Source organism: Erinaceus europaeus, chromosome 17, assembly GCF_950295315.1.
Source record: "Erinaceus europaeus chromosome 17, mEriEur2.1, whole genome shotgun sequence".
NCBI lineage: Eukaryota > Metazoa > Chordata > Mammalia > Eulipotyphla > Erinaceidae > Erinaceus > Erinaceus europaeus.
Window position 1 is genome coordinate 68,008,861 of NC_080178.1, and position 26,946 is coordinate 68,035,806.

The following is a 26,946-nucleotide window of genomic DNA, read 5'->3' on the forward strand; positions in this document are numbered from 1 at the left end:
GGGGTATGGAAGGGGAGGCAGGCAGTGGTGCACCTGATTAAGTGCACATATTACAGTGTGTGAGGACCTAGTTTCAAGCCCTCAGTCCCCACCTGCAAGGGAAAGCTTCATGAGTGGTGAAGTAGGGCTGCAGGTGTCTCTCTGTCTCGTCCTATATCTCCCTTCTTAATTTCTCTCAGTCTCTCCAATAGTAAATAAAAATGAAATGAAAGAGAAGGTTTTCATTAGGCAATTAAGAAAGAAATAAGAAAGTGAAAGATGTATTCTGGAAGCTTAATGCTCAACTCTAAATTTTAACATAGGGAAGAAATAAAAGGGTTAAAAAGGGGATTGTCTCACTTATGAAAAGCGTCAGGAGCAGTTTTGTAGGAATTTGTGGTTAATACAGCAAACAGAAATATTTTAAGCATGACCACTGTCTAGGAGATTTACAGTGGATTATCCTGACCTAGCATCTAATATGAATATGATCTATGATTCTAATATTAGGGACATTGCAAGTTTGGCTTCCCAGGTTATACATAGAACTAGGCTCTGATTAAAACTATGAAATATCGTCTTTGATTCTAGGATCATTGATTGACCCAGAGCATTTAAACTTGGAAAAAGGTAACAGAAGAAACTCCCAAGTTCATAGTTTGTTTTGTTTTTTTTTTATAATGTCTCCAAGGTTACTGCTGGGGCTCGGTGCCTACACTACAAATCCACTACTCCAGGAGGCCTCCCCCCCCAATTTTGTTGCCCTTGTTCTTGTCATTATTGTTGCCACTGATGTTGTTGTTGGATAGGACAGAGAGAAATCAAGAGAGGAGGGGGAGAGAAAGATAGACACCTGCAGACCTGCTTCACCACTTGTGAAGCGACACTCCCCCACCACCCCCTCCAGGTGAGGAGCCAGGGTTTGAACCAGGATCATTGAGCTGGTCCTTGCTCTTTGCGCCATGTGTGCTTAACCTGCAATGCTACCGCCGGACCTCCAATAGTGTTCTTTAATGAGAGTTCCAGAAAATGAATGTTTTATAGCACCTTGACTTCACATAAGCATAGACTCTCAAAGTAAAAAAGTAGTTTAAAGTTACCTAGTTTTCATTTCTACTGGGTAATTTTCCAGCAATGTCCCATGTAAGAATAATATAGCTCCTTGTTCTTTTGAATGGATCCCTCTCATGTAATATTTTCTGCCATACAGAGCATCATAAAACTACTTTAAGTATAAAGAAAATGTGGTTATTTATTACCGAAGGAATCAGAGCATCACTCGGGCATACTTAGTGCTGGAGAATTAACTCAGCATCTGTCTTTAGCTCTGCTTAGTGTGCAGTCTCTCAGGCTACCATGTTTAGTTTTTGTTTTTTCAGTTTGCCATTAGAAAGATTTTCCTGATGGTAAACCAAAATACATTTTCTTGTATCTTCAACTCACTTTCCCTAATTTTACTCCTATTGCAATTTTGATTTCTTTTCTATACCAAAACTCACGAAAGTCAACCTCTGTACTTCCACTTAAAAAATGTAGGGAGTGTGCGGTGGTTCACCTGGTAAAGCACATATATTTATGAACACAAAGACCTGTGTTCAAGCCCCTGGCCACCCCCACCTCCTTTTCAAGGAGGAAGCTTCACACGTGGTGAGGTACTTCAGCTCTCGATTTCTCTCTCCCTCTTTCTTTTAAAATTCTCTTTGTCTCTGTCAAAAAGAAGAGAGAAAAAATAAAGAAAAAAAATCATCACCAACCAGCCACTTACTTTTTTAATTACTTTACTTAGTATGCAGTAGGACTCTGTATATATATTGGTTGTCCTTATTTGAATGAGCTCAATTTCCAAAGTTCTTATATGTTTTTAATCTAAATAAAATGAATGGGGAGTCGGGCGGTAGTGCAGCGGGTTAAGCACATGTGGTGCAAAGCACAAGGACCGGCATAAGGATCCCGGTTCGAGCCCCCGGTTCCCCACCTGCAGGGGAGTCACTCACAGGTGGTGAAGCAGGTCTGCAAGTGTCTTTCCCCTTCTCTGTCTTCCCCTCCTCTCTCCATTTCTCTCTCTCCTATCCAACAACGACAACATCAACTACAACAACAATAACTACAACAACAATAAAAGCAACAAGGGCAACAAAAGGGAAAGTACATATAAATAAATATTAAAAAATCTTTAAAAATGAATGAAAATCACTTGTATATTTTACCTAGACTGTTAACCAATCAGAAGGGATTTCCTGGCAGTCATTTTAGAATTACAGGGAATATGGAGCAAGGAATAACAGAACTCAGATAGAATCTGCAGCAAAAAATATCATTCCCCACTTGAGAGCTATCTAATAGCTAAACTTTGTACTCCCTTCATTCAAGCACTCATACACTTTATGTTCATTTCAAAATTATTTACTAGACTTTTATTCCATTCTACCTTATACAGTTCTAGGTGTGTGCCCAATGATTAACATCTAATGCATACTTGGCAGTTTTACTAATCTCTTAAAATTACTGGTACTGTATTACAATAGATACTTAAAAAAAAACTAGAACACTACTCAGCTTTGCATTTCTAGTACTTGGGATAGAAGTTAGAATTAGTATGTTTCAAGTAAGAAAGACTTTGTGTAAGCCACAGTGATATTTATCCTATATATAAGAGGCACATTGTAATGTAGTGTGTTATGATCAGAGAAAAAGCAATCACTCAAGCAACAAGCATGAGGTGTTTGTAATGTAGATAAAGATAGAAAGTTCGATTAATAGTTGAAGTGATTTATTTGCCCTCAGGTGATGTTCTATTGTGGATGAGATCTATTTCAGCAGTAGCAAAGAAATGTAGATGGAAAGTTTGGACACTAACTTGGGGAAGTTTAGTCATCCGATAAAAGTAGGATGTGACCACAAAAGTGAGATTGTGGTCTTTTAATTTAGTACTTTTAATATACTTATGCCATACCTTCTTTTCCTAGGAAAGAAGGTATGGCATAAGTATATTTACTTCCTGATTGAGTATCACCTTCCCAACAGAGTGTTCCTATTATAGAGCTTGACTGTTTTCACATACAATGAAATATACTAATGTTCAATATTCTCAGATTTCTTTGATCTCAATTTCTTCAATTATCTCGATCTTCACTCCCTTGGTCATATCTTAAAAATTGTCATTCCTAATAATTGCCATCCTATACAAAACCCAAACCTCTAATATCCTAAGAAAAGTTAAAAGTTATTGAGTAGGGAGTCGGGCAGTGGCACAGCAGGTTAAATGCCCTTGGCGCAAAGTGCAAGGACCAGCCCAAGGATCCCGGCTCAAGCCCCCCGGCTCCCCACCTGCAGGGAAGTCACTTCATAAGCGGTGAAGCAGGACCACAGGTGTCTGTCTTTCTCTCCCCCTCTGTCGTCATCTCCTCTCTCCATTTCTCTCTGTCTTATCCAACAACAACATCATCAATAACCCCAACAATGTTAAACAACAAGGGCAACAAAAGGGAAAATAAATAAATATTTTTAAAAAGTTATTGAGTAAAAAAAAGCAGTTTTGAGACAGTAAATTTTGAGATGGTTTATTGTAAAGATTAGATAACTGAAATATAGAGAATCATGCTTCTGTTAAGTCCATTTAAAAAAAATATGACATTGTCAACAACAACAACAAAGTCAGCATTCTTGAAACAACTGCCTTTCAGTGACATGAAAGGGGAAATAGAATGTCAAGAGAGTATTTAAGATAGGTAATGCATATGCCACAAATCACATTAAGATGATATCACATCTAATGATTTAAGCTAAAACGATATGTAAGAATATTGATTTTTCTGATCCTGCAGCCAGAACCACGGGTGAATTATTCTGTCACAGAATGATGAGGATTAACACTAGATGCTGCTGTTTGCTCTTCCAGCACCAGATGGCGCAGTTTACACTCTCAGCACTAGATGGCACAGTTTACCCTTCCAACACCAGATGGTGCAGTTTCCTCTAGCAGCACCAGGGGGCGCAATTTACAATGTTAACATCATGTCGCAGTTTGCACTTCCAGCACCAGATGGCGCAGTTTTCATTCTCAGCACTAGATGGCACAGTTTACACTTCCAGCACCAGATGACGCAGTTTCCTCTACAAGCACCAGGGGGCGCAGTTTACAATGTTAGCATCAGATGTCGCAGTTTGCACTTCCAGCACCAGATGGCGCAGTTTACACTCTCAGAACTAGATGGCACAGTTTACAGTTAGCAACATCAGCTTAGATGCCCATGGCAGGTTGACTTAAACTGAAATAATGATGTTACTGCTTTGTCTACTCCTGAAAGAAAAAGAGAGAAAGAGATTTGCAAGCAGGAACTACTCAGTCAGGCCATCATGGTTAACATCAACAGTGTTCAGGCATGTTAATAGAATGTTCCCTTGATATGTTATAAAATTAGTACTTTCTCTCTGGGATCTTTCTCCCCTATGATCGCACAACACACAGCCTCAGTCTAATTATGAGAGAAACACCAAACAATTTGTAATACATGAGCTTTCTGTAAAATATATGACTATTACAATATAAAACTGTACAGGTAATCAAAAGTGATCTGAGCAAGTCTGAAATCTATCACTGCAAAAGGAGCTCAGGACCCATGACAGCAGATATAGCAGGACATCCTGCACGGGGTCCTGGATCAGAAAAAGGACAGAGGGTCAGAAACAGACAAAGATTTTTTTAAAGCCTAAGGAAATTCAAATAAAGTATGAAATTAGTTAATAATAAGTTATAAATATAATTTTCTTAAATGTTACATATGTACAAGAATGTAAGACATTAAATATAAGGTAAAGAATAAAGGATGTCAAGGGACATTCTGTATTCTTTTCAATTTTTCTGTAACTCTAAAACTGCTTAAAAATAAAATCTATATTCTCTCTCTCTCTCTCATTCTTTTTTGTTAACCAGAGCACTGATCAGCTCTGGCTTACAGTGGTTCAGAGGACGGAACCTGGAACTTCAGAGGCTCAGGCATGACAGTCTCTTTGCCTAACCATTATTATGTTATCCACGTCTGCCCTAAAATCTATTTTTAAAAAGAGCAGAAATAGAAATTACTCTTCTTGCATTACATGTCACTAGCTATTACTTTTATTTTATTTTTTGCCTCCAGAGTTATCGCTGGGGCTCAATGCCTGCTCTATGAATCCACCGCTCCTGGTGGCCATTTTTTTTTCCATTTTGTTGGATAGGACAGTGAAATTGAGAGGGAAGAGGGAGGTAGAGACGGAGAGAGAAAGACATCTGCCGACCTGCTTCACTGCTTGTGAAGCTTAACCCCTGCAGGTGACGAGTGTGGGCTCAAACCGCAGTCCTAGAATGGGTCCTTCTACTAGGTACTATGTGCGCTTAACTGGGTGTGCCACCACCATCCCCATCATGTCACTAGCGTTTAAAGTCTAGGCTGGGGACAGGTGAAATGGCTCACTTGGGTGGTCCGGGAGGTGGTGCAGTGGATGGGGCATTGGACTTTCAAGCATGAGGTCTTGAGTTCAGTCCCTGGCAGCACATGTACCAGAGTGATGTCTGGTTCTTTCTCTCTCTCCTACCATTTCTCATGAATCACTAAAGAATTTTTTTTTAAAAAATGGCTCACTTGGTTAGTGTGCTACTTAGCCCTATGCATGACCCAGGTTCAAGCCCAGTTTTCACCACATTGAAGGAAAATTCCATTCTGTGACCTCTTTTCCTCTTTCTCTCTCCCTCTCCCTCTCCCTGTCTCTCTAAAAAAAAAAAGCATAGACTGGGGAAAAGTAATTAATTGAGTCCAACTTGCATGTTGTCCCATAGCTACAATGAAGATAATGTGTATTTGACGTCTGTTGAGGGAAACAGATTTTTGAATTTTGAAGAAAACTATATACATAGAAGAAGTATCCAGGCGACCCAATGTCCAGTGTACACGTATAGTGAAACAAAATCTTTCCCACCAGTGTGATGACTACATACACATTTTAGAGTGCCGAGTGCAACTCAGTCTGCACAGCATGATATTTTGAGGCTGAATGCGACGTTTGAGTGAAGAGACACAGTAACTTAGCCTGAGGGGTGCTTCACTGGGCTGTGCAGTACTCCTCATCTACCTGGGTTTGCTGAGATATACCCCTGGTTGCTGGCATAGTATCTGCCACATGAAAGATTCTCAGTAAAATAATTTGATGAATTAATGTGGTCTGGGGAAAGTATTTATTTGCATCATATCTAGTTTTCAATATATTTTTTTCCTTTAAGGGAAAGATAAGTTCTAATTTGAAAGATGTTTTTTATACTTTAAAAAAAATTTTGTCTTTATTTACTGACTGGATAGAGACAGGCAGAAATTGAGAGGGAAGGGAATGATAGAGAGGGACAGAGATAGAGAGACACCTGCAGCACTGCTTTATCACTTGCAAAGCTTTCCCTCTGCAGGTGGGGACCGGAGGCTTGAACCCAGGTACTTGCACATTGTAACATGTGCGCCATAGCCGTGTAAGATGTGCGCCATAGCTGTGTAATAATGTGCCCCATAGCCATGTAATATGTGCGCCATAGCCGTGGGCTCCTATTTGGCTGTAGAGTATATTTGATTCTGTTTACTGATAATTCTTACAGATAATTTTCTTATTTTGCCCAGTTAGTTAAGTATGGCTTTAAAAGGAACCCTCCTGCACTGCTGGTGGGAATGTAAATTGGTCCAACGCCTGTAGAGAGCAGTCTGGAGAACTCTCAGAAGACTAGAAGTGGACCTACCCTATAACCCTGCAATTCCTCTCCTGGGAATATATCCTAAGGAACCCAACACGACCATCCAAAAAGATTTGTGTATACCTATGTTCTTAACAGCACAATTTGTAATTTGTAATAGCCAAAACCTGGAAGCAACCCAGGTGTCCAACAACAGATGAGTGGCTGAGCAAGTTGTGGTATATATACACAATGGAGTATTACTCAGCTATTAAGAATGATGAATTCATCTACTTCACTTCATCTGGGATGGGACTTGAAGAAATCATGTGAAGTGAGATAATACAGAAAAAAAGAAGGATGAATATGGGCTGATCTTACTCATAGACAGAAAGAAAAACACACAAAGAATTTGGAGTGAGTTTGGTGTATTGAACCAAAGTAAAGGACTCTGGGGGTGTATGGCTGGGGCAGGGTTCAGGCCCCAGAACATGATGATGGAGCAGGACCGAGGTTGGGGGTGAGTATTGTGCAGAAGACTGAGAAATTTTACATGTGTACCAACAACTGTATATACTATAAATCATTAAACCCCAATAAAAATATAAAAAATAAAAAGGAAACCCTTATTACACATCTCACAGCATCCACCTCCAACACAGAAAATATCAGCCTCTTCCCCAGTTCTATGGTAGCTAACAGCCCATTAAATCCAGAAGCAAGTAGCAGTATGAAATGCAGGATGAGTATGAAGTCATCTGTTTTATGTTGGCAATTTCATGTTTACATTAGATTTTCCTTGATTTACTAGCCCAAGTTCTTCCTCTGAATTTCAATCCTAAACTTACCCCTGTTAATAAAATCCCATCTGTTTCTGGTCCTTTCCATTTCCCATCTTTCTGGAACTCACAGCATTGATTATAACCTACCCAGGATTGACATGAATCTTACACATTTAGCTCGAGATTCTTCCCCTCCCTCCCTCCCTCCTTTCCTTCCTTCCTTCCTTCCTTCCTCCCTCCCTCCCTCCCTCCCTTCCTTCCTTCCTTCCTTCCTTTTTTCTTTTCAGCCAGGCAGTGGCGCACTTGGTTAAGTGCACACACTACAGTGCTCAAAAACCAGGGTTCAAGCCCCTGGTCCCAACCTGCAGAGCAAAAGCTTCAGAGTGGTGAAACAGAGCTGCAGACATCTCTCTTTCTCTCTCTCTCTCTATCTCCCCTATTCTCTCTCAATTTCTCTCTACCCAATTATAAAAATAAATAAAATAAAATTTTATTTAAAAAATACCATTATTTACTGATTACTACTAGGGGCTTGGTGCCTGCACTATGAATCTACTACTCCCAGAGGCCATTTTTTCCTCCCTCTCCCCTTTTCTCTTATTTTTATTAGCTGAGAGGGGGGAGAGGGGGAGAGAGAGAGAGAGGGAGAGAGACGCACTTGCAAACCTTCTTCATTGCTCATGAAGCATCCCCCTTGCAAGTGGGGTCTCGAACCCCACTTGTACAAGATAATGTGTACACTTCACCAGCTGTGCCATGAGACCATGCCCCCTTCCAGATACTTTCTAAGTACCAGATGTCTTTATCTAATTGTCTGTTTGACAGTGCTTCTTACGTGTCTCAGAGTGTCTTATGCTCAATAAACCAAAACTAAACACGTGTAAATTGACTTTGCAAATAGACTTGAATGAATGAGCCACCAAAAGGTCCCAGGTTCACTCGCAGCAACGCCATAAGCCAGAGCTGAGCGATGCTCTAGATAAAAATAAAAATACCCTAAAATGAGTGAATAAGTGAGTCAATAAATTAGTGGCAACTATGTTATGTAAAGATAGAATCTTGTCAAAATAATGTCGTGTCGTTCCCCCCCCCCCCCCCCCCCCGCGAAATGGTGGGGGAGTAGGTGGGCAAAAAAGTATTCAGCCAGTTTTACTGAGTGGAATGGGGTTAGAGGGTATGGATCTAAAAAAAAAAAAAATGTCAGAGGGTCGGGCTGTAGCATAGTGGGTTAAGCGCACATGGTGCCAAGTACAAGGTCCAGCGTGAGGATCCCGGTTCGAGTCCCCAGCTCCCTACCTCCAGGGGAGTCGCTTCACAGGCGGTGAAGCAGGTCTGCAGGTGTCTATCTTTCTCTCCCCCTCTCTGTCTTCCCCTCCTCTCTCCATTTCTCTCTCTTACCCAAAAACGACATCAAATAACCACAACAATAACCACAACAATGATAAAACAACAAGGGCAACAAAAGGGGGAAAAGTAGTTTCCAGGAGCAGTCGATTCTTGGTGCAGGCACCAAGCCCCAGCAATAACCCTGGAGGCAAAAAAAAAATCAATAAAAGCAGCCCTTAGGCCACCCCAACAGAACAGCAGTCTCCAGCACCCTTTCCTGTCCCAAGGTTGCAAACAGCCACGGGATGGGCGGGGCCTGAGGAAAGGGGCGAGGCCAGGAAAAGGCCCCGCCCAGTCCCCTCCCCAGCTCCCGCAGCAAGGGATTCTGGGAGACCGGGTCCTAGACTGGTGCGCATGCGCAGCAGTGGGCAGAGGCCCCGGCTTGTGGACACCCGCGGTGAAGGTGCTGCTCCCCGCGCCCTGCTCGGGGTCGGGGCAGCAGGTGCGGTGGCTGCAGGAGCTCCCCAGCCGCCGTGGAGTGGAGATCACAGACTGGAAGGCGGAGATCACAGACAGGGTGGCAAGCTGCACGCCCATCTTCCGGATCCATTTCTGCTGAAGGAGGAATTTGGCTTCCCCGCCGTCTCTGACACTCTGTAACCAGGGGCCATCGCCATGAGCCTCACCTGGTAATACTGTCTCCATCAGCCGCTTTGGGAATAGCCCCGTATTATCTTGACTGCGCATGAAAAAGTCAAGTGGATGCTTCATTCGTTTTTGACTCAAATGGTGTGTTCGTAGCCACTGTGTATTGTGGGGTTGTTGGGAGGAAAGGGACAACCTATTTCCTGGTCTTTTAAAAAATATTTTAATTATTTTAATGAGAGAGAATGAGGGGTAATAGAGTGGGAAAGAGAGAGACCGATCTCTGAGAACACTGCTCAACTCTGACTCATGGTGATGCTGGGGATTGAACCTGGGTCCTCAGAGCCTTGGGCATGAGAGTCTCCTGCATAACCATTGTCCAGTCTCCCCAATCTCTGTTTTCCCGTCTTAAAGGAGGAAAATATGAAGGGGAGAAGAATCCATAGTATTGATGTTGCTTGCTTAATTTGAGAATATTACTTTGTCAGCATTATACAAAATACATGCTCATTACCTGTAGGGTTTATTTGTGTTTTTCTCCCTGATCTCTCAGGAATCTGAATATTGATTTTTTTTTTTTTGTATTTGAAATTCCTGAAGCGCTTCTCTTATGGAGATATAACTTTATTCAAATCATAACGTTTTATATGTTATACAAATGTTTACTTAACCCAAACCTGCGAGTTACTGAGAGATCTTCTGATAAGACAAATACAAGCTTAAGAGAGAATTCCACATAGGATCATGCAGCCACTGAGCAAATCGATGGCTATTTCAAAACCTCGGAATCTGGCTCTTCATGAACAAGGTGAAATCCTGAAAGGAGATGTGTCTTGGCAGCAGAAAACTATTCCAGTCATGCAGACAAGTGATTCTGAGGCTTCTCGCCAGAAGTTCAGAACATTCCAGTATTTGGAAGTATCTGGGCCTCATAAAGCCTTCGCTCAACTCTGGGAACTCTGTCTTCAGTGGCTGAGACCAGAGGTTCATACAAAGAAGCAGATCCTCCAACTTTTGGTGCTGGAACAATTTCTGACAGTTCTCCCAGAAGAGGTCAGAATTTGGGTGAATTTACAACATCCAAAGAACAGCAAAGAAGTGGTGACCCTTTTGAAGGATGTGATCGAAATACTTGAAGACAAAGGTGAGAATATAAAACACTGGAGTCAGAGTAGTTGAACTTTCCCATGTGAAGTGAACTTACCTTTATCTAAAGCTAGAATATACTAGTGACCAGAAGGTAAAGGCATATTACTATACTAGGAAAGCTGGCTGGTCCTCCCTCCCTCCCTCCCTTCCTTCCTTCCTTCCTTCCTCCCTCCCTTCCTTCCTTCCTCCCTTTCTTTGTTTCTCTCTTTCTTTCTTGTTTGTTTTGGTTTTTGCCCCAACACCCCCCCACCACCACCAAAGCACTGCTCAGCTTTGGCTTGTGGTAGTGCTGGGGTTTGAACCTGGGATCTTTGGTGCCTCTGGCATGATAAGCTCTTTGCATAACCTTTCTGCTGTCTCCTAAGCCAAGGAATCCAGACTTTGTTCCTTAAGCAATAGAAATAGAGAACACGATCTCACAGGTTGGATACAGGAGCTAAATGATTGGATTTACATTTTAAAAATATCCTATGAAATGGTCCCGGAGGTGGCTCAGTGGGTAAGGCATTGGACTCTCAAGCATGAGGTCCTGAGTTCAATCCCTGACAGCACATGTACCAGAGTGATGTCTGGTTCTTTCTCTCTCTCCTATCATTTCTCATGAATCAATCAATAAATTTTTTTTTTAATATCCTGTTGATGGCCCAAGGAAATGGATTAGCAATAGAGTTTATGTCTTATGCATAATGTCCCATCTTTCATGTCCAGTACCACATAGTGAGCAACAGAGATAAAACAAGTAGAATCCCATGGAGGGTGAAGTAATGCATTGCCTCCACGTCCTTTCTCTTCGTAAACAAAATAAAACCAGGCCAAAGAGATGATTTAGCAGTATAGGGTCTGCCTGCATGTGTGATTCCCTAAAAAATCCGGTATTCCCCTTAAAAAAAGAAAAGCTGAGTGGGACATTGGAAACTATGACCCAGAGACCAGATAGTTATGGTAATAAAGTTTTATTGGAACATCGTTGTTTAGGGCTATTCGTATACATGCTGGTTTACAGTTGTTTTCACTCTATGACCAGATCTGATTAGTGGTAACAGATTATATTGTTTGCAAAGCCTCCAAATAGTTACTGTCTAGGTCTTTGCAGAGAAATGTAGTCAACAGGGAATCGCACACCAAACCTCTGAACAATGAGCCGGGTAGGATGGGTATAGTGAAAGGTTAGGGAGGATGTGAACTAGTTGGAACCTTCTTACATTGATGTTGGGGATATAGAATGGTACGTGACTGTGGAAAAGTTTTGTGATTCCTCAGAAAAAATAGAATCACTTATACTCAAGAATTGAAAATCTTGGGGCTGGGTGGTGGTGCAGCTGGTTGAGCACACATGTTACAGTGCACAAAGACCAAGGTTCAAGCCTCCGGTCCCCACCTACAGGAAGAGAAAGCTTCATGAGTGGTGAAGCAGTGTTGTAGGTATCTCTTTATCTGTCTCTATCTCCTCCTTCCCTCATAATTTATGGCTGTCCTTATCCAAGAAATAAATAAAGATAATACAAAAATAAAAAAGAAACATGGTTTTGAAATAATGGGAATAGGGATGTATAGGTTTGTCAATACAGTTTCCAAGGCCATATTACTGAAGATGAAAAGAAGTAGTTTTAATGACAGCCAAGGTCCATTTTGGGTAGAACGGAGAAAGAACATTTTATAAAGACTTTGAAGTATATGTTGATTTTTCTTTAAATAGAATAAGAGCTCCATATATTTGTAAAGATTCAAGAAATATTTAAGGTAAGAAAATGATTCAGTGGGGAAAAAGTAATTAAAGGGATAGCCATTGGAAGTTTTAATACCTTTTGTAGAAATATAGCATATTTCCAGGAATAATGAGAATACACATATTTCATTTACTGTTTTAGAGATGATGGAACCGAATAGACAGGTTTCAGTAAGTGTTACAGGTATGAATAAAGTTCACAGACAAATTTTGGGTTTTTTTTTTGCAACTTCCAGATGGTATATAGCTGAGAAATTCTTTTTTTTTTTCTTCAAATTCTATTACAGAATGGTCTGATAAAATACTCTTCACCACTCTCCACAAATATTTTCTTTCTTTCTGATTAATTTTGTTCAATGATTTTTCCCCTTTTGTTTCCCTTGTTGTTTATCGTTGTTGTTGTTATAGCTGTTGTTGTTGGATAGGACAGAGAGAAATGGAGAGAGGAGGGGAAGACAGAGAGGGAGAGTGAAAGACAGACACCTGCAGACCTGCTTCATCACCTGTGTAGCAACCCTCTCTGCAAGTGGGAAGCCGGGGGGTTCAAACTGGGTTCCTTAAGCCGGTTCTTGTGTTCGCACCACATGCACTTAACCCGCTGCACCAACGCCCAGCTCCCTTCACAAATATTTTCATATTTTCATACTCTCTCAACACACTTCACACACTGATTTTAGTAAGTTAAATATCGACATTCGTTAAAGTCAAGAAAATTTCATTAAGGTTACTTTACTGATTCATAATAAAGCTATCTTTGAATCCACTTATACTTAGGTTTACTTATTATTATATAATATTATGGTTCTCAGATTTTCTGGTTTCATCACAGATTGTTACTGGTCCAGAACTGTCACGTGTAGTGAAGTCACTGACACCTAGCAACCAGATAACCACTAATATACCTTGTATAAAATTTGAGATAGTGGCTTATGGGTGTGCTTCTCACCTAAAGTCTGGAAAAGATAGCTACTGTTATTCAGGTTTCCATAGACTGTGTCAGTAATTCAGGGTGGTCAGCCCACTTGTCTGTCTAAAACAGAAGCTTAGAGGAAAATAACTCTTGACTAGAATCCACTGTGGGAGTCCAGCTCCAGGCGGTCTGAAGGAGGGAGGGAAATGAAACACTCAGGCAAGGAACCTCGGAACCATTCAGGGAATGGAACCCCAAACACATTTATGGGAGCATTTTTATATAACAGTGTTTGCCACACTTCCCCATGAATCTGGATGTGTCACCCAATTATGTAATTATTTGTCTTTTCAGTCTGAGACAGTCTCTTTCTCTTCTGGGAGAAGGTCAGGAACAGCTACTGGCGGTCTTTACAGCACGTAGCATATTGAGATTTTGCTCAGTGAGCTGAGGAAACCACCAGGGAGGTTTGCCCCTCACAGCTGTACAGTGTGCACTGCTCTGAGCTTTGTCTCAGAATGCTGTTTTAAGTTTTCCACCATTTCTTTGCTTAGGTCAGCATGACCTGGTCTCCCACCTGATCTTCCACCTCTGTGCTTAAGTAAGAGATTGGCTCAATTGCAGTAGAATTAAGAATATTTAGTTAGGTCAGGGATCAAGTTATTTTTTTAAAGCCTGCAGTAGCCACAAATGAGAGCACAAAACTATTCTTTTTTTTAATATCTATTTATTTATTCCCTTTTGTTGCCCTTGTTGCTTTATTGTTGTAGTTATTATTGTCGTCGTTGTTATATAGGACGGAGAGAAATGGAGAGAGGAGGGGAAGACAGGGGGAGAAAAGAATAGACACCTGCAGACCTGCTTCAACACTTGTGAAGTGACTCTCCTGCAGGTGGAGAGGCAGGGGCTCGAACCAGTACCTTTACACCAGTATCCTTGTGCTTTGTGCCACCTGCATTTAACCCGCTCTGCTACCGCCCAACCAACTCTCCACAAAACACTATTCTGACTGATCTCTGTAATCTAGTAGTACTCAGTCCCTGGTATAGGATATCAGTAGTTTTTAGAGCTTTCTAAACATATCAGATCTGGGGTCCACCCTTAAGAGAGTCTGATGGCTGCTGGGGCCTGACATTAATTCTTCAAAGTGCTAAGGATCATTTCCATATATGCATTTTAAAACTACCATAGTCACTAATATTTCTCCAGAGTAAAGTTCATTTCCTAATGTTTTTCTTCCTTTTCCGCAGGTATACCCTCCAAGGATTCTGCTCTACTCCCAAAGGGGAACATCATGGAAACTGACCCTCCAACAGGTGAATCTTGGGTGAGTTAAAGTTCCACTCTCCTGGAATGCCATTAACTTTTAATTGTTTTTCTGCTTCTGCATTTTTAATTAATTAATTCATTAATTATTGTGAGATAGAGACAGAGAGATTGAGAAGGGGGAGATAGAGAGAGAAAGAGACACCTGTAGCTCTGCTCCAAAACTCGTGAAGTTTCCCACTTCAGGTGGGGACTAGGGGCTTGAACCTGGGTCCTTACACACTGTAATATGTGCTTAACCAGATGTGCCACCACCTGGCCCCACCTTTTGAATTTTGAACTTTTGCCAAGCATTGTTCATCTAGAGGCATGAGACTGTTACTGTGACAGTGAACCTATTTCAGTCTCTAATACATTCTTTAGTAGTAGATAATATTTGTAGATATCTTATGCACCTGTCCCCTCTAGATTGTAGATAATAATTTAAATTCTAAAAAAAAAAAAAGAAAGAAAAAATCCTATGGATAGATTAGACCTAATGGGAAGATCTATATTCAAAAAAAGTTTAGAGTTAAAAACTGAAGGGAGGAATCCTGAGCAGTGATATTTTATAGGCAGGAGCTGAGAAGACACATCACAAGGTACCAGAAAGGATGGACCAAGGTGACCGAGGAAACTAAATCACTAAAAGTAAATGATGAGAATGTCACAAAGAGAAATTCTTCAAATGTTCAGGAAAATTCAGCCCAAGTAGAATCTGTTCACTTACTACAGTGGAGAGACTGAGATGCCTGGGAATAGAAGTGGGGTTGTAGACAACTGAGGAAAGAGATGAGAGAAATGGATGCCCACTCACTCGAAGTGATTATGCTTAGTAGAAGCAGATGAAAGACAACTGCTGTATGGTTTTGTTCATATGTGGAATATAGAGAATTCAAACACTTGAGCTTAGGGTGGGGCGGATACTGGGCAAATAGTACCCAAGACTTTGTGAGGACTCTGATATTATCATGAGATATGGAGCAGGGTGGGGGGGTATCCTTGTAATATAATCTTAGGAACTGCCATTAAGTCACACATACAGTGAAATAGTAGAAAAGAGGATGGCCACTGGGGTCATCAGAATGATCTGTGTGACAAGGTGATCTTGGCTCTGAGATCTAAATGAAAGATAAGAAATTAGCGGGTGGACAGAAAATGAGAAATAAGAACAGAAAGGGGAAAGACAAAGTAGCACTTGGACTGGCTTTGATGGATCGCACCAAAGCAAAGGATTCTGGGACTGGGACTGGGACTGGGACTGGGCGTGGGGGTGGGGGTGGGGGGAAGGTCCTTTCAGGTCGGGGAACATAAAAGTGGAGGAGGACTTAGGCTGGGGGGGGGAGAGTGTTTTTCAGAAAACAGAAATTTTACACATGCAACAACAACTGTATCTACTGTAAACTATTAATCCACCCCCATAGAAAATAAAATAAAAAATAAAGGAATCATCAGGTTGGGGGCTGGGTGGTGGAGCACCAGGTTGAGTGCACATATCACCATGTCACCAGGCACAGGGACCTAGGTTCAAGCCTCCAGTCCCCACCAGCAGGGGAGAAGCTTGAAGAGTGGTGGAGCAATGCTACAGGTCTCTCTTTCTCTCTCCCTCTCTTTGTCTCCCTCTCTGTCTCCCCCTCTCAATTTTTATCTGTCCTGTCAAATAAGATAAACACATACTTTTTAAAAAAATTAAAAGAAATTAACAAATTATTATTATTATTTTTCTTTTAAACCAAGCACTAAACGGCTAAGCTCTGGTATGCATTGTTGCTAGAGTCTGAAGTTTGGTGCTTCAGAAATGAAGTCTTTATATAAACACTATATTGTCACCCCTGCCTGTATTTCTTATTATTTTTATTTTATTTGTTTGCCTTCAGGGTTATCACTGGGGCTCGGTGCCTAAACCCCAAATCCACTGCTCCTGGAGGCCGTCTTTCCCCTTTGTTGCCCTTGTTATTTATCGTTGTTGTTGTTGTTGTTATTGTTATTACTGCAATGGTCAGAACAGAGAGAAATCAAGAGAGGAAGGGAAGACAGAGAGGGGGAGAGAAAGACACCTGCAGACCTGCTTCACCGCCTGTGAAGCGACTCCCCTGCAGGTGGGGAGCCGGGGGCTCGAACCAGTCCTTGCGCTTTGTGCGCTTAACCCACTGTGCCATTGCCCGCTCCCCCCTTGTATTTCTTAACTAGATAAATTGTCCTACCTCTTCTGCTAGCAGAACCTACCTATTGCTTCAATACAATGTTTTCTCCATTACGTTTTACACTACCTCTATGCTTTCATATAAGCTGTACTTCATAGTATCAATATTATTTGGCCCACAGTTTTTTCAGCTGTTTTTTTCCCTTTTAGCTTCCCATAACCTAGTTGCTAAGTTTCCAATATCATTTTCTTTTCACTGCTTAGATCCCAAACACTATCCAGCAATTGCTTGTATATTCTGGTCTTATTTTTTTCTCCAGTGCTTCAGGGAGTGACCTTTTATTTAAAAGGAACTTAATGTTTTAGGAACCAGTGACATTCAAAGATGTGGTTGTGGAATTCAGCAAGGAGGAGTGGGGGCAACTGGACCCGGCTGGAAAGGACCTGTACAGGGATGTGATTCTGGAGAACTTGAGGAACCTGGATTCACTACATAAAGGTGGCTTCTGCTTAAGCAATCTGCCTTTCAGTAGCCTCTTCATTCACCGTTCAGGCCTCTAGGAGCACTGGGTGCTTTGGGCCTTTGGGTTTTGGATCACACTTCCTAATATTCTTTGGGCATAAAAGCAGGTTTCCCTTCTGTGTCTAAAGAGTTCTTTCTGATGTATAACTGGAAAGACATAGGTGATCTTTGGTCTTTTCTTTTCATCACCTCTTAGGCTACCTTTTTTTGGTGAATGCCTCTTCCATATAAAAGCGCCTCAAGTGTCATGTCATATTTGGCTGGTTTTTGTTTCTGTTTTCATTTTCCTTATGAACAGGAAAGCACCAACTTTCCGAACCAGTTACAGCATGTCAGTTGAAGAATAAGACAAAAAAATGGGCAATGAAGCAAGAAATCCCAAGAACAACTGTTTTGGGTAAGAACAAGGCAGATAGGAGACATTTCTTTTTTTTTTTTTTTTTGGTAATATTCTTTTGTTTGTTAAACACAGTGCACAATCCAGACCTTAAATTGATAGTCGGGGAAATGATTCACAGTCACCTACATGTTAAATGAAATAAATTGTTTTTTATTACAGATTCTTTTTCTTACACAGGCAAAATAGTACCATGGTTTAGTGACAGAAACACATGGATTGAAGCTATAAGCTAGCCTAACACCAAGTAATATTCTTTATTATGTTTTCAAAAGATATATCAGAAAGACAAAGACTGGGAGGGGGGGAAGGAAGGAGGGAGGGAGAGAGAGAGAGAGAGGACCAGAGCATCATGCTGGCACATGTGCTGCCAGGGGCAAAGACGACCTCCTGGTTAAGAGGTCAATGCTTTATCCACTGCGCCACCTCCTGGGCTATGTTACATCGTTTAGTATAAAGAAACAGAAAATAGCTTTATTCTAAAGTGATTTTAGTAACCTATTTTTCACTTTTTTACTGTAGTATTCTCAAACTTGGTCCAAGCTTCAAACTTTCAACAGAGTCTTTTATGTTTTGTTAGCATTTTGGTTTTGAGTTGATAAAGGATTGTGTGCTTACTGTAAATTTTTGTAAGAAGAAGCGTAGAACTCACCCCATTATCTCACTACATAGATATATGCAATGTATCTCTATTAACAAGAGCAGGGGAGTCGGGCTGTAGCTCGGGTTAAGCGCAGGTGGCACGAAGCACAAGGACCAGCGTAAGGATCCTGGTTCAAGCCCCAGGCTCCCCACCTGCAGGGGAGTCGCTTCACAGGCGGTGAAGTAGGTCTGCAGGTGTCTCTCTTTCTCTCCCCCTCTCTGTCTTCCCCCATCTCTCTCCATTTCTCTCTGTCCTATCCACCAACAATGACAACAATAATAATAACTACAACAGTAAAACAACAAGGGCAACAAAAGGGAATAAATAAAAAAAAATAAATATAAAAAAAATTTAAAAAGAAAATTATATATATATAAACAAGAGAAAACATTGAATATTACTTACCAGAAGTCTTTATTTAGTAGGCACATTACTCTTTTTTTTTAATTTTTTTATTTATAAAAAGGAAACGAGTGAACCATAGGATAAGAGGTACTGGTACAACTCCACACAATTCCCACCACCAGAACTCTGTATCCCATCCCCTCCCCTGATAGCTTTCCTATTCTTTAACCCTCTGGGAGTATGGACCCAAGGTCATTGTGGGATGCAGAAGGGGAAGGTCTGGCTTCTGTAATTACTTCCCTGCTGAACATGGGCATTGACAGGTCAATCCATACTCCCAGCCTGTCTCTCTCTTTCCTTAGTGGGGAAGTGTTCTGGGGAAGTGGAGCTCCAGGACACATTGGTGGGGTTGTCTGTCCAGGGAAGTCTGGTCAGCCATCATGCTAGCATCTGGAACCTGGTGGTTGAAAAGAGAGTTAACATACAAAGCCAAACAAATTGTTGACCAATTATGGTCCTAAAGGCTGGAATAGTGCAGATGAAGAGTTGGGGGGTGAGGTCTCCATTTTGTAGATAGCTAATAGACATATTTTAGTTATATTCCAAAGGGTCTGTAGCTATACTCGGTTTTGTTTTTTTTCCCCTGAACTTGAAATCTGATATGCAGGTACATCCAAGGTATTGTCTGGGGGAGGTGATGTCATGGCTGGAAAAAGGACCAGAAAGCTGCATCAGGGAAGAGAGTAGCTCCCTAATATGGGAAAGGTGTATAAATATTGTTGACTGTAAACCCCATTGATTTGACGTGATCTGGGGCCCATATTCAGCTTAGGAGCCTGTGTGACCTCTACATCCCTGTAGATCTGAGCTCACATCCTGTGGTCATCAGTAGGAGCATTCCAACCTGCCCCGGCATATTACTCTTTTATCTTCCCTTTCTGTGGCATTTTGCTCTCTCTCAAATTTCACCCTTTGAATCATATTTCGCTTACCTTTTTGTAAAACTCAGATGATCTTTTTGCCATATTAGCTTTTAAAAAGTATTTATTTACTTATTTTTGTGAGTGAGAGAGAATGAGAGAGATGCCAGAGCACCGCTCAGTTCTAGCATGTACAGTGCCAAGGAGAGAAGCTGGGCTCAGGCAGACAAGTCCTGTGCTCTGTTCTGCCACTCTGAGATAGCTTCCTGAACTGTTCTATAAGGTTCTTAATTTTTTTTCTCCTTTGTTTCCATTCCCAATAGGGTTATTGTGGGGGCTTGGTGCCTTCACAGTGAAGCCACCACACTGGTGGCAATTTTTCCTTTTTTTTAATTTATTTTTTATTTGCTAAAACAGAAATTGAGAGGGGGAGGGAGGATAGAGATAGAGAAAAAAGACACCTGCAGCCCTGCTTCTCCACTGGTGAAGCTTTCCCCTTCAGTTGAGGAGAGGGGCCTCACACAGGGTACATGTGTATACTTAACCAGCTGTGCAACGTCTGGCGTGATCTTTAACTTTTCTAAAGTCATTGGTAATATTTAAACTTTTTCTGTCAACCCTACATCCTCTTTTGTTTATCTTTTTTTTTTTTCACCTTCACTAATTAAAGGGACAAGTTTTCTACATCCAGCTAACATCAATCCACTCTGTACTTTTGAAGCAGAGAGGGAAAATATACAACCAATAGTCCTCCTTGACTCCTAGGTTCCACCACAGGAGATTCTGATTTAATAGTCTACTTTCCCGCTTGAATCCACAAAATGTGGTAATTTCTGCTAGACTCAGTCATATTATGAATTAACATATATTTGATAATGTTATATATGTTAGTGGGGATACTTTAGGTTTAAAGTCTTTCTCCCCCTATTTATTTCTAATTTATTTGACAGGACATAAGGATATTGAGAATTGAGGGAGAGGTAGAGAGGGAGAGATAGAAAAAGAGATAAATCTGCAGGCCTGCTTCACCACTCACAAGGTTTCTCCCCTACAAGTGGGGAGTGGGGCTGTTACCCAGGTTCTTGAACATGGTAATGCGTGCACTTAACCAGGTGTACCACCACCTGGTTGTTCAAAGTCTTTAACAAAATAATAGTACCTAAGAAAATATTAGAAGCCTAGGAACGTGACTCAGACTCTTCCATGTATGAGGTAAGAGCTTTAGTCTCTGGCACTACATTAAAGAAAGAAAGGGAAAAAGAAGAAAGAAAAAAGAACAGATTAGTTATGAGAGATAATGAACAATTATCTCTTCATGTAATCAATGGAAAATATTTAAGAAAATGATTTATTAAATAAAATGAAGACATTGAGGAAGGGAATTTCTTTCACCATGAAAGGTGAAACCCTCAGTCTCCCATTTGGTAAGTTGGGAAAAAGTAAGAGAGTCAAATGGTGAAGTCTTGAGAAGTGGCAAAAACCAAGGGTTGATACTATATATGAACCTGAAAAACTAAATATAAAATTGACTCTGATAAAACATAGGCTAGAAAGTCATTAGACAAACTTGGAGTGATGCAGGAATGGAGTAAGGAAACCAATAAAATGTAATATTTAAATTCTTAGACTATGCAGTAGACTGAATATATTTGTGCAGATGCTAAGTAAAAAAAAAAGTTCTGAGGAGTAGAACTTTATGAAATGAAACATAAACTGAAATCGGAATTATAAAAAAGAAAATCAGCCTTAATTAGAACAGATACAATTTAGACTTCTAGAGAATACAGGGAAAAATGCTGTAGAACTGTTAAACCAAGAGTGATCTTGAGCCCGGAGGAAGAATGATCGCCTTTCTGTCATATCTTTCAATGTTGTTAGCTTTGTTCAGTATGGGGGATGATTGCACTTGTATGGAAAAATAGAGACACTCTGATGGCAAGTCTGCTTTCAGCTGATTAAGAGATAGTGCCTTTAAGCATAGACATGTTTCTAAAGATAGGATTAAATTGGTGTCTTAGCAAGTGGCATTACTAGTGAACCACTTGGGATAAAAGAGACATGCAACCAGAAAAGAATAAACTAGCTGTCATCTTCAAAGACTAGTTATGAGCCTGTGATAGCTTGGATCATGATTGTGCTCAACCACCTTCGTTCATATGTTGATCTTACACACCCTGCGTGTTCTCCTTTCCTGATCTTGAATATTTCTTTTATCTCACGATCTCCTTTATTTTATCACTTTCATTCCATTTATGTTCCTTTTCTAATCCCACCCATATTTCCAATCTGCTTCTCTTTCCTACTTAAGCACATTCCATTCAGTTTATGGAATTGTTAAAATTTCTTTTTAGGTAGAGAAGTTCTTTCAAAAAACCCAGATTCAGTCCCGAAGCAGACAATTGCTGGAAAAGAATCACTGGAAGTGACTGTGACAAGAGTGACCAAAACTGGAGACCCTTCTTTACATGCCTGGAAGAGTCATGACTGGTCCCATAGGGACCAGAAAAAATTGGAATTAAGTTTGCAACAGGAATCTTTCATTCATAAGATGAACTACACTGAGGAGGGAGATTATAAATGTACTAAAAATAAGAAGAAGAATGATAGTATGTCACTTAACTCAATTTTTGACACACAAGGTGGAATCCCTATGAGAACAGAGTATTCAAAATATAATAAGGTCAAAACTGCCTTCCAATTTAATGTACAGTCAGTAGGTAATCAAGAGTCAGATGATGATAAGAAATGTGAGAATTCCTTGAGCCTGAGTTCAAATGTGCAACACCTGAAAAGTCACAGCACCGTGAATTCCTATGAATGCTACCAGTGTGGAAAAGCTTTCAGCCGGGGTTCATCCCTCATCCGACATCAGATCATTCACACAGGAGAAAAACCCTACAAATGCAGTGAGTGCGGAAGATTCTTCAATCGACGCACAAATCTCACTAAGCATCAGAATCTTCACTCTGAAGGAAAGGCCTGTGAAGGCAATGCAAATGGAAATACCTTGAGTAATAAAGAAGACAGTCATACCAACACAAGACCCCACTCGGGAGGGAATTCTTACGCATGTAGTAACTGTGGGAAAACCTTCAACCGTAGCTCCTCCCTGATCCGACATCAAATGATTCACACCGGGGAGAAACCATTCAAGTGTGTGCAATGCCAGAAAGCCTTCAACAGAAGATCTAACCTTGTGAAACACCAAAAACTTCATACTCAGAAAGTTTGGTAACAGAAGGCAATGCAGAATTATTTCCAGAACAAAAACTGGGCAGGGGAGAGAGCATAAGGTTACACAAGAAGAGAGAGATGATGCTTTGGTCTCTCCCATATCCCTCACAACTAAGTAAATAAAGCTTTAAAATCAAATAACCCTTTGAGGGATGCAGTGTCCTCCACCTGCTGGACAACTCTGCAAGCCACCTGACTCATGTGGTCAAATTCCCAGGTGTTTATGGTAGCACTCCCATCACATCCAATTTTGAGAAAATTCATGTATGCTTGCCATCATATACTTAGTACACTTTTAACATCTTATGTCTAAAGTGGCAGAACCTTGGTTTTGTTTTTGTTTTTGTTTTTGTTTTTGTTTGTTTGTTTCCCTCCAGGGTGGTTGCTGGGGCTCGGTGCCTGCACTACAAATCCACTGCTCCTGGAGGCTATTTTTCTCTTTGATGGCCCTTGTTTTTTTGTTGTTACTGTTGTTGTTGTTATTGCTCTTGTTGTTGGATAGGACAGAGAAATCGAGAGAGGAGGAGGAGGCAGGGAGGGGGAGAGAAAGACACCTGCAGACCTGCTTCATCACTTGTGAAGTGACTTGACTCCCCTGCAGATGGGCAGCTGGGGGCTCAAACCGGGATCTTTGAGCCAGCCAGTCCTTGCGCTTTGTGCCATGTGCACTTACCCCGCTGCGCTACTGCCCGGCTCCCTGAACCTTGTTTTTAAAATGAAATATTGTGGCCGTCTTTAATTAAAATCACATGTAAATCGTTGACATGGAGTTAGATTTGTGGTTCTTTTGTCCTCATGAACCATATGGAGGTTCTTGGCACACACCTTGAAAATTTGTGCTTGCCAGGCAGTGGTGTACCAGGTTTAGCACTCATTAAAATGTGCAAGGACTCAGGGTCAAGCCCCTGATCATCTCCTGCAGGGGGAAGCTTTATGAGTAGTGAGTCAGGGCTGCAGGTGTTTCTCTGTCTATCTCCCTATCTCCCCCGATATCTCACTTTCTCTGTCTCTATCCAGTAATAAATTTAAAATATTTTAAAAAAGAAAACTTGTACTTGAATCAACATACCACTTTTGGTATTACCTTTATTGAACAGAGATAGTCAGAAATTGAGAGGGAAAGGATGATAAGAGAGGGAGAGAGACAGACTCCTGTAATACTGCAGGTAGGACCTGGGGGCTTGAACCTGGGTCCTTGTGCATTGTAACATATGCATTCAAGCAGTGGTCCCTAATCAATATATCACATATAAGCTGGAAACTGAACCTATTCCACCAATTATCTCAGCACCATTTACTCAATAATCCTTCATAGATCTTTATAGAACCATTATTGATTACATTTCTGAAGTATATAAGCATATGTACTATCAATAAATATATGTAAATTTAATTCACAAAATTATTAGTTATATAACATTATTATTCTGAACTTTTTTTTTCAAATGTACAAGCTCTAAGATAGCCTCTTAGATACAGGGTCATACACTGTTTTCCTCTCATTCCTCATAAACAACTGAATTCTACTGCTAGGATAATTCTCCCATGACTACAGGTTGTCCACCCAGTTGGATTTTCAGGTTTTATGTGTTTTAGTTTTTTTATTTAAAGATTTATTAACATGAAAGAGGAGGAGAAAGATCTTTGGGCACATACAATGCCAGGGCTTAAACCTAAGACCTCTTGCTTTCAAGTCCCAAAGCTGTAGCCACTGTACCACCACCCAAGACACTATTTTCATTCACTTACACATAGTTTCCTAAGCACTTTATAGGGAAGTGATAATTTGATATTAGAATTTGATAAAATGTAATGCCAGCTGTATTCCTTATTGTTCTTTGTTACATCTTATCTAACCTTTTAGCCATTCATTATAACTATATTTTTATCTTAGATATTCTTCACTAATAGATTTCTATTATAGTTTTATTTCAGGTATCTTATCATGCTACTAGAGATGTCAGTCCTACTTTTTTTGTTTTAATCTTTCTTTGTTCATTGGATAGAGATAGCCTGGTCTGATAGCAACTCAAATTCTACTATGTAGATCTCTGATTTTGAACCACTTCAGTGTTTATAGTTTCTAACGGCATTCCTGTCAGCTTTGTCCACATCTTTCACACCTGACGTAGACAAAACAGTATACTTCTTATTTTATTTATTGATAAAGTATCTCTAAGCTATCCAATTTTAGAAACAGGGTCATATACCGTTTTCTTGCCATAAGCAGTTGAATTCTACTAGTATGCTAATTTGTTTCACATGTTTTCATTTTTGTTTTGTTTAAAGATTTATTTATTAACATAAGAGAGTTGTAGAGATTCACTCTGCCATATGTGGTGTCGTGGACTGAACTCAGAACCTCGTGTTTCCAAGTCCCAAATCTCTGGCCACTGCACCACCTCCAAGACCACTATTGATACACATACACACGAGCTCCCTAAGAACTTTATAGGGGAGTCAAAATGCTGTTTTATAGAAAATTAGACAATTTCAATCCAAATCAAGACTTGAAGTCAGTAAAAATATAAAGCTGCCTTATATTGGAAGTGAGAGTGTTTCACAGACACAGATCACAGAAAGATGAGAAATTGTACCCAACTGTACTCTGTTGATGCCCCCACTCATAAAGGGAATGTGTGTGTGTGTGTTTTGACTACATAGTATCATTTAATACACATAAAAATGCATAGACAGCTGTAATGAGACAGGATGCAGAGTTCTCTCTTTAATCTTTTATAAGGACTATGTATAATATTTAGTAAAAAACTACACACTTTAATTTCAAATATAGGAATCTTTCTAAGGATCTCCTTAAACGTGGCTTGTATTACTTAGGTTATTTAACGAATCTTCTTCTCAGCAGTAATGGTTAAAGACTAAGCTCTGATGAAAACTGCTCACTAAATGACCAGAATTATAAGGTTTCTCCTTTGTGATTATTGTGAAGATGTGGATTCTGATAGAATCCCTTATAATACCAATGATGTTTATAAGGTTTGTCTTCTGTGTGGACTCTGATGAATCTGAAGGGCTGAGCTATGACTGAAACCCCCTACCACAATTAGCACATTGATGAGGCTTCTCTCCTGTGTGGACCCGCTGACGGATGTGAAGATTAGAGCTGTGACTAAAGCCCTTTCCACAGTCATTGCATTTGTAGGGTTTTCCTTCTATATGAACTCTCTGGTGAATGAGAAGATATGAATGCTGACTGAATCCCTTACCACACTGCTCACACTTAGAGGGTTTCTCTCCAGTGTGCACTCTGATGAGTGTGAAGCTTTGAACTCTTGCTGAAACCCTTCCCACATACATGGCAAGTATAGGGTTTCTCATCCATATGGACCTCTGATGGATCCGAAGAGCCGAGCTGTGACTGACATCCTTCCCACAGTCTTCACATTTATAAGGCCTCTCTCCTGTATGCACTCTCCAATGAGTTTGAAGATTGGAGCACTGAGCAAAGCCCTTCCCACAGTCACCACATTGGTAAGACTTCTGTCCTGTGTGGACTAACCAGTGAATTCGAAGATTTGAGCTTGTACTGAAGCCCTTACCACACTCATCACACTTAAATGGCTCCTCTCCTGTGTGGACTCTCTGAATGTGAACATGAAGGGCTGAACTTCGACTAAAACTCTTGCCACACTGATCACACTTAAAGGGCTTCTCTCCTATGTGAAGTCTCTGGTGAATGTGAAATAATAATTTCTACTGATGTCCTTATCACAGCTGAATTGATAAGATTATCTCATCCGTGTGAACTCTTTGATGATTGTGAAGAGTATAGATCTGACTGAGGGGCTTGCCACACACAGTACATAGAGAAGTTACTTCCCTTTTGTAGACTCTCTGATGAAAATGAGCACCTGACTTTGACTGAATATACTGTCAACTTCATGAGCTCCATGTAGCTTCTTACCGATGTGTATTCTTGGATGTTTGTGTAGGTCTGACTTCTGTGAGAAGTTTGCTGTGCTGATGGAGCCCTGGTAGAACTTACCTCCACGTTGGTTTTTCTTATGGAGAAGACACTGAGTTCAAATAATAATGTTCTTGACATTTCTTAGACTCACAGGATTTAACTTCTATAGGGACTTTTAGTAGGTTGCTTTGGCATATCTTCCCAATGTACTTTGGAAGGGCTTCCTCTTTGAGGACACAGGGATGCTCAACTATGAATGCCTGTTCCTTTCCCATGGAGTTGTCTTCCCTGGATATGCCAAAA

The 26,946-nt window shown here is 40.6% G+C and overlaps 1 protein-coding gene across 2 annotated transcripts; it reads left to right on the forward strand.

Moving 5' to 3' along the window:
• Nucleotides 1-9,343: 9,343 nt before the first annotated feature.
• Nucleotides 9,344-26,312, forward strand: ZNF215 (zinc finger protein 215). 2 transcript variants are annotated; one of them, XM_016190254.2, is made up of 6 exons: nt 9,344-9,533; nt 10,021-10,564; nt 14,456-14,532; nt 17,020-17,152; nt 17,475-17,573; nt 21,833-26,312. In XM_016190254.2, the coding sequence occupies exons 2-6, from the start codon at nt 10,165-10,167 to the stop codon at nt 22,714-22,716; spliced, it is 1,593 nt and encodes a 530-aa protein (XP_016045740.2). In that variant the 5' UTR covers nt 9,344-9,533; nt 10,021-10,164; the 3' UTR covers nt 22,717-26,312. The 2 variants fall into 2 exon arrangements, with proteins under 2 accessions (XP_016045740.2, XP_060032953.1); XM_060176970.1 differs by having other exon boundaries at nt 10,161-10,564.
• The last annotated feature ends 634 nt before the right edge of the window (nt 26,313-26,946 follow it).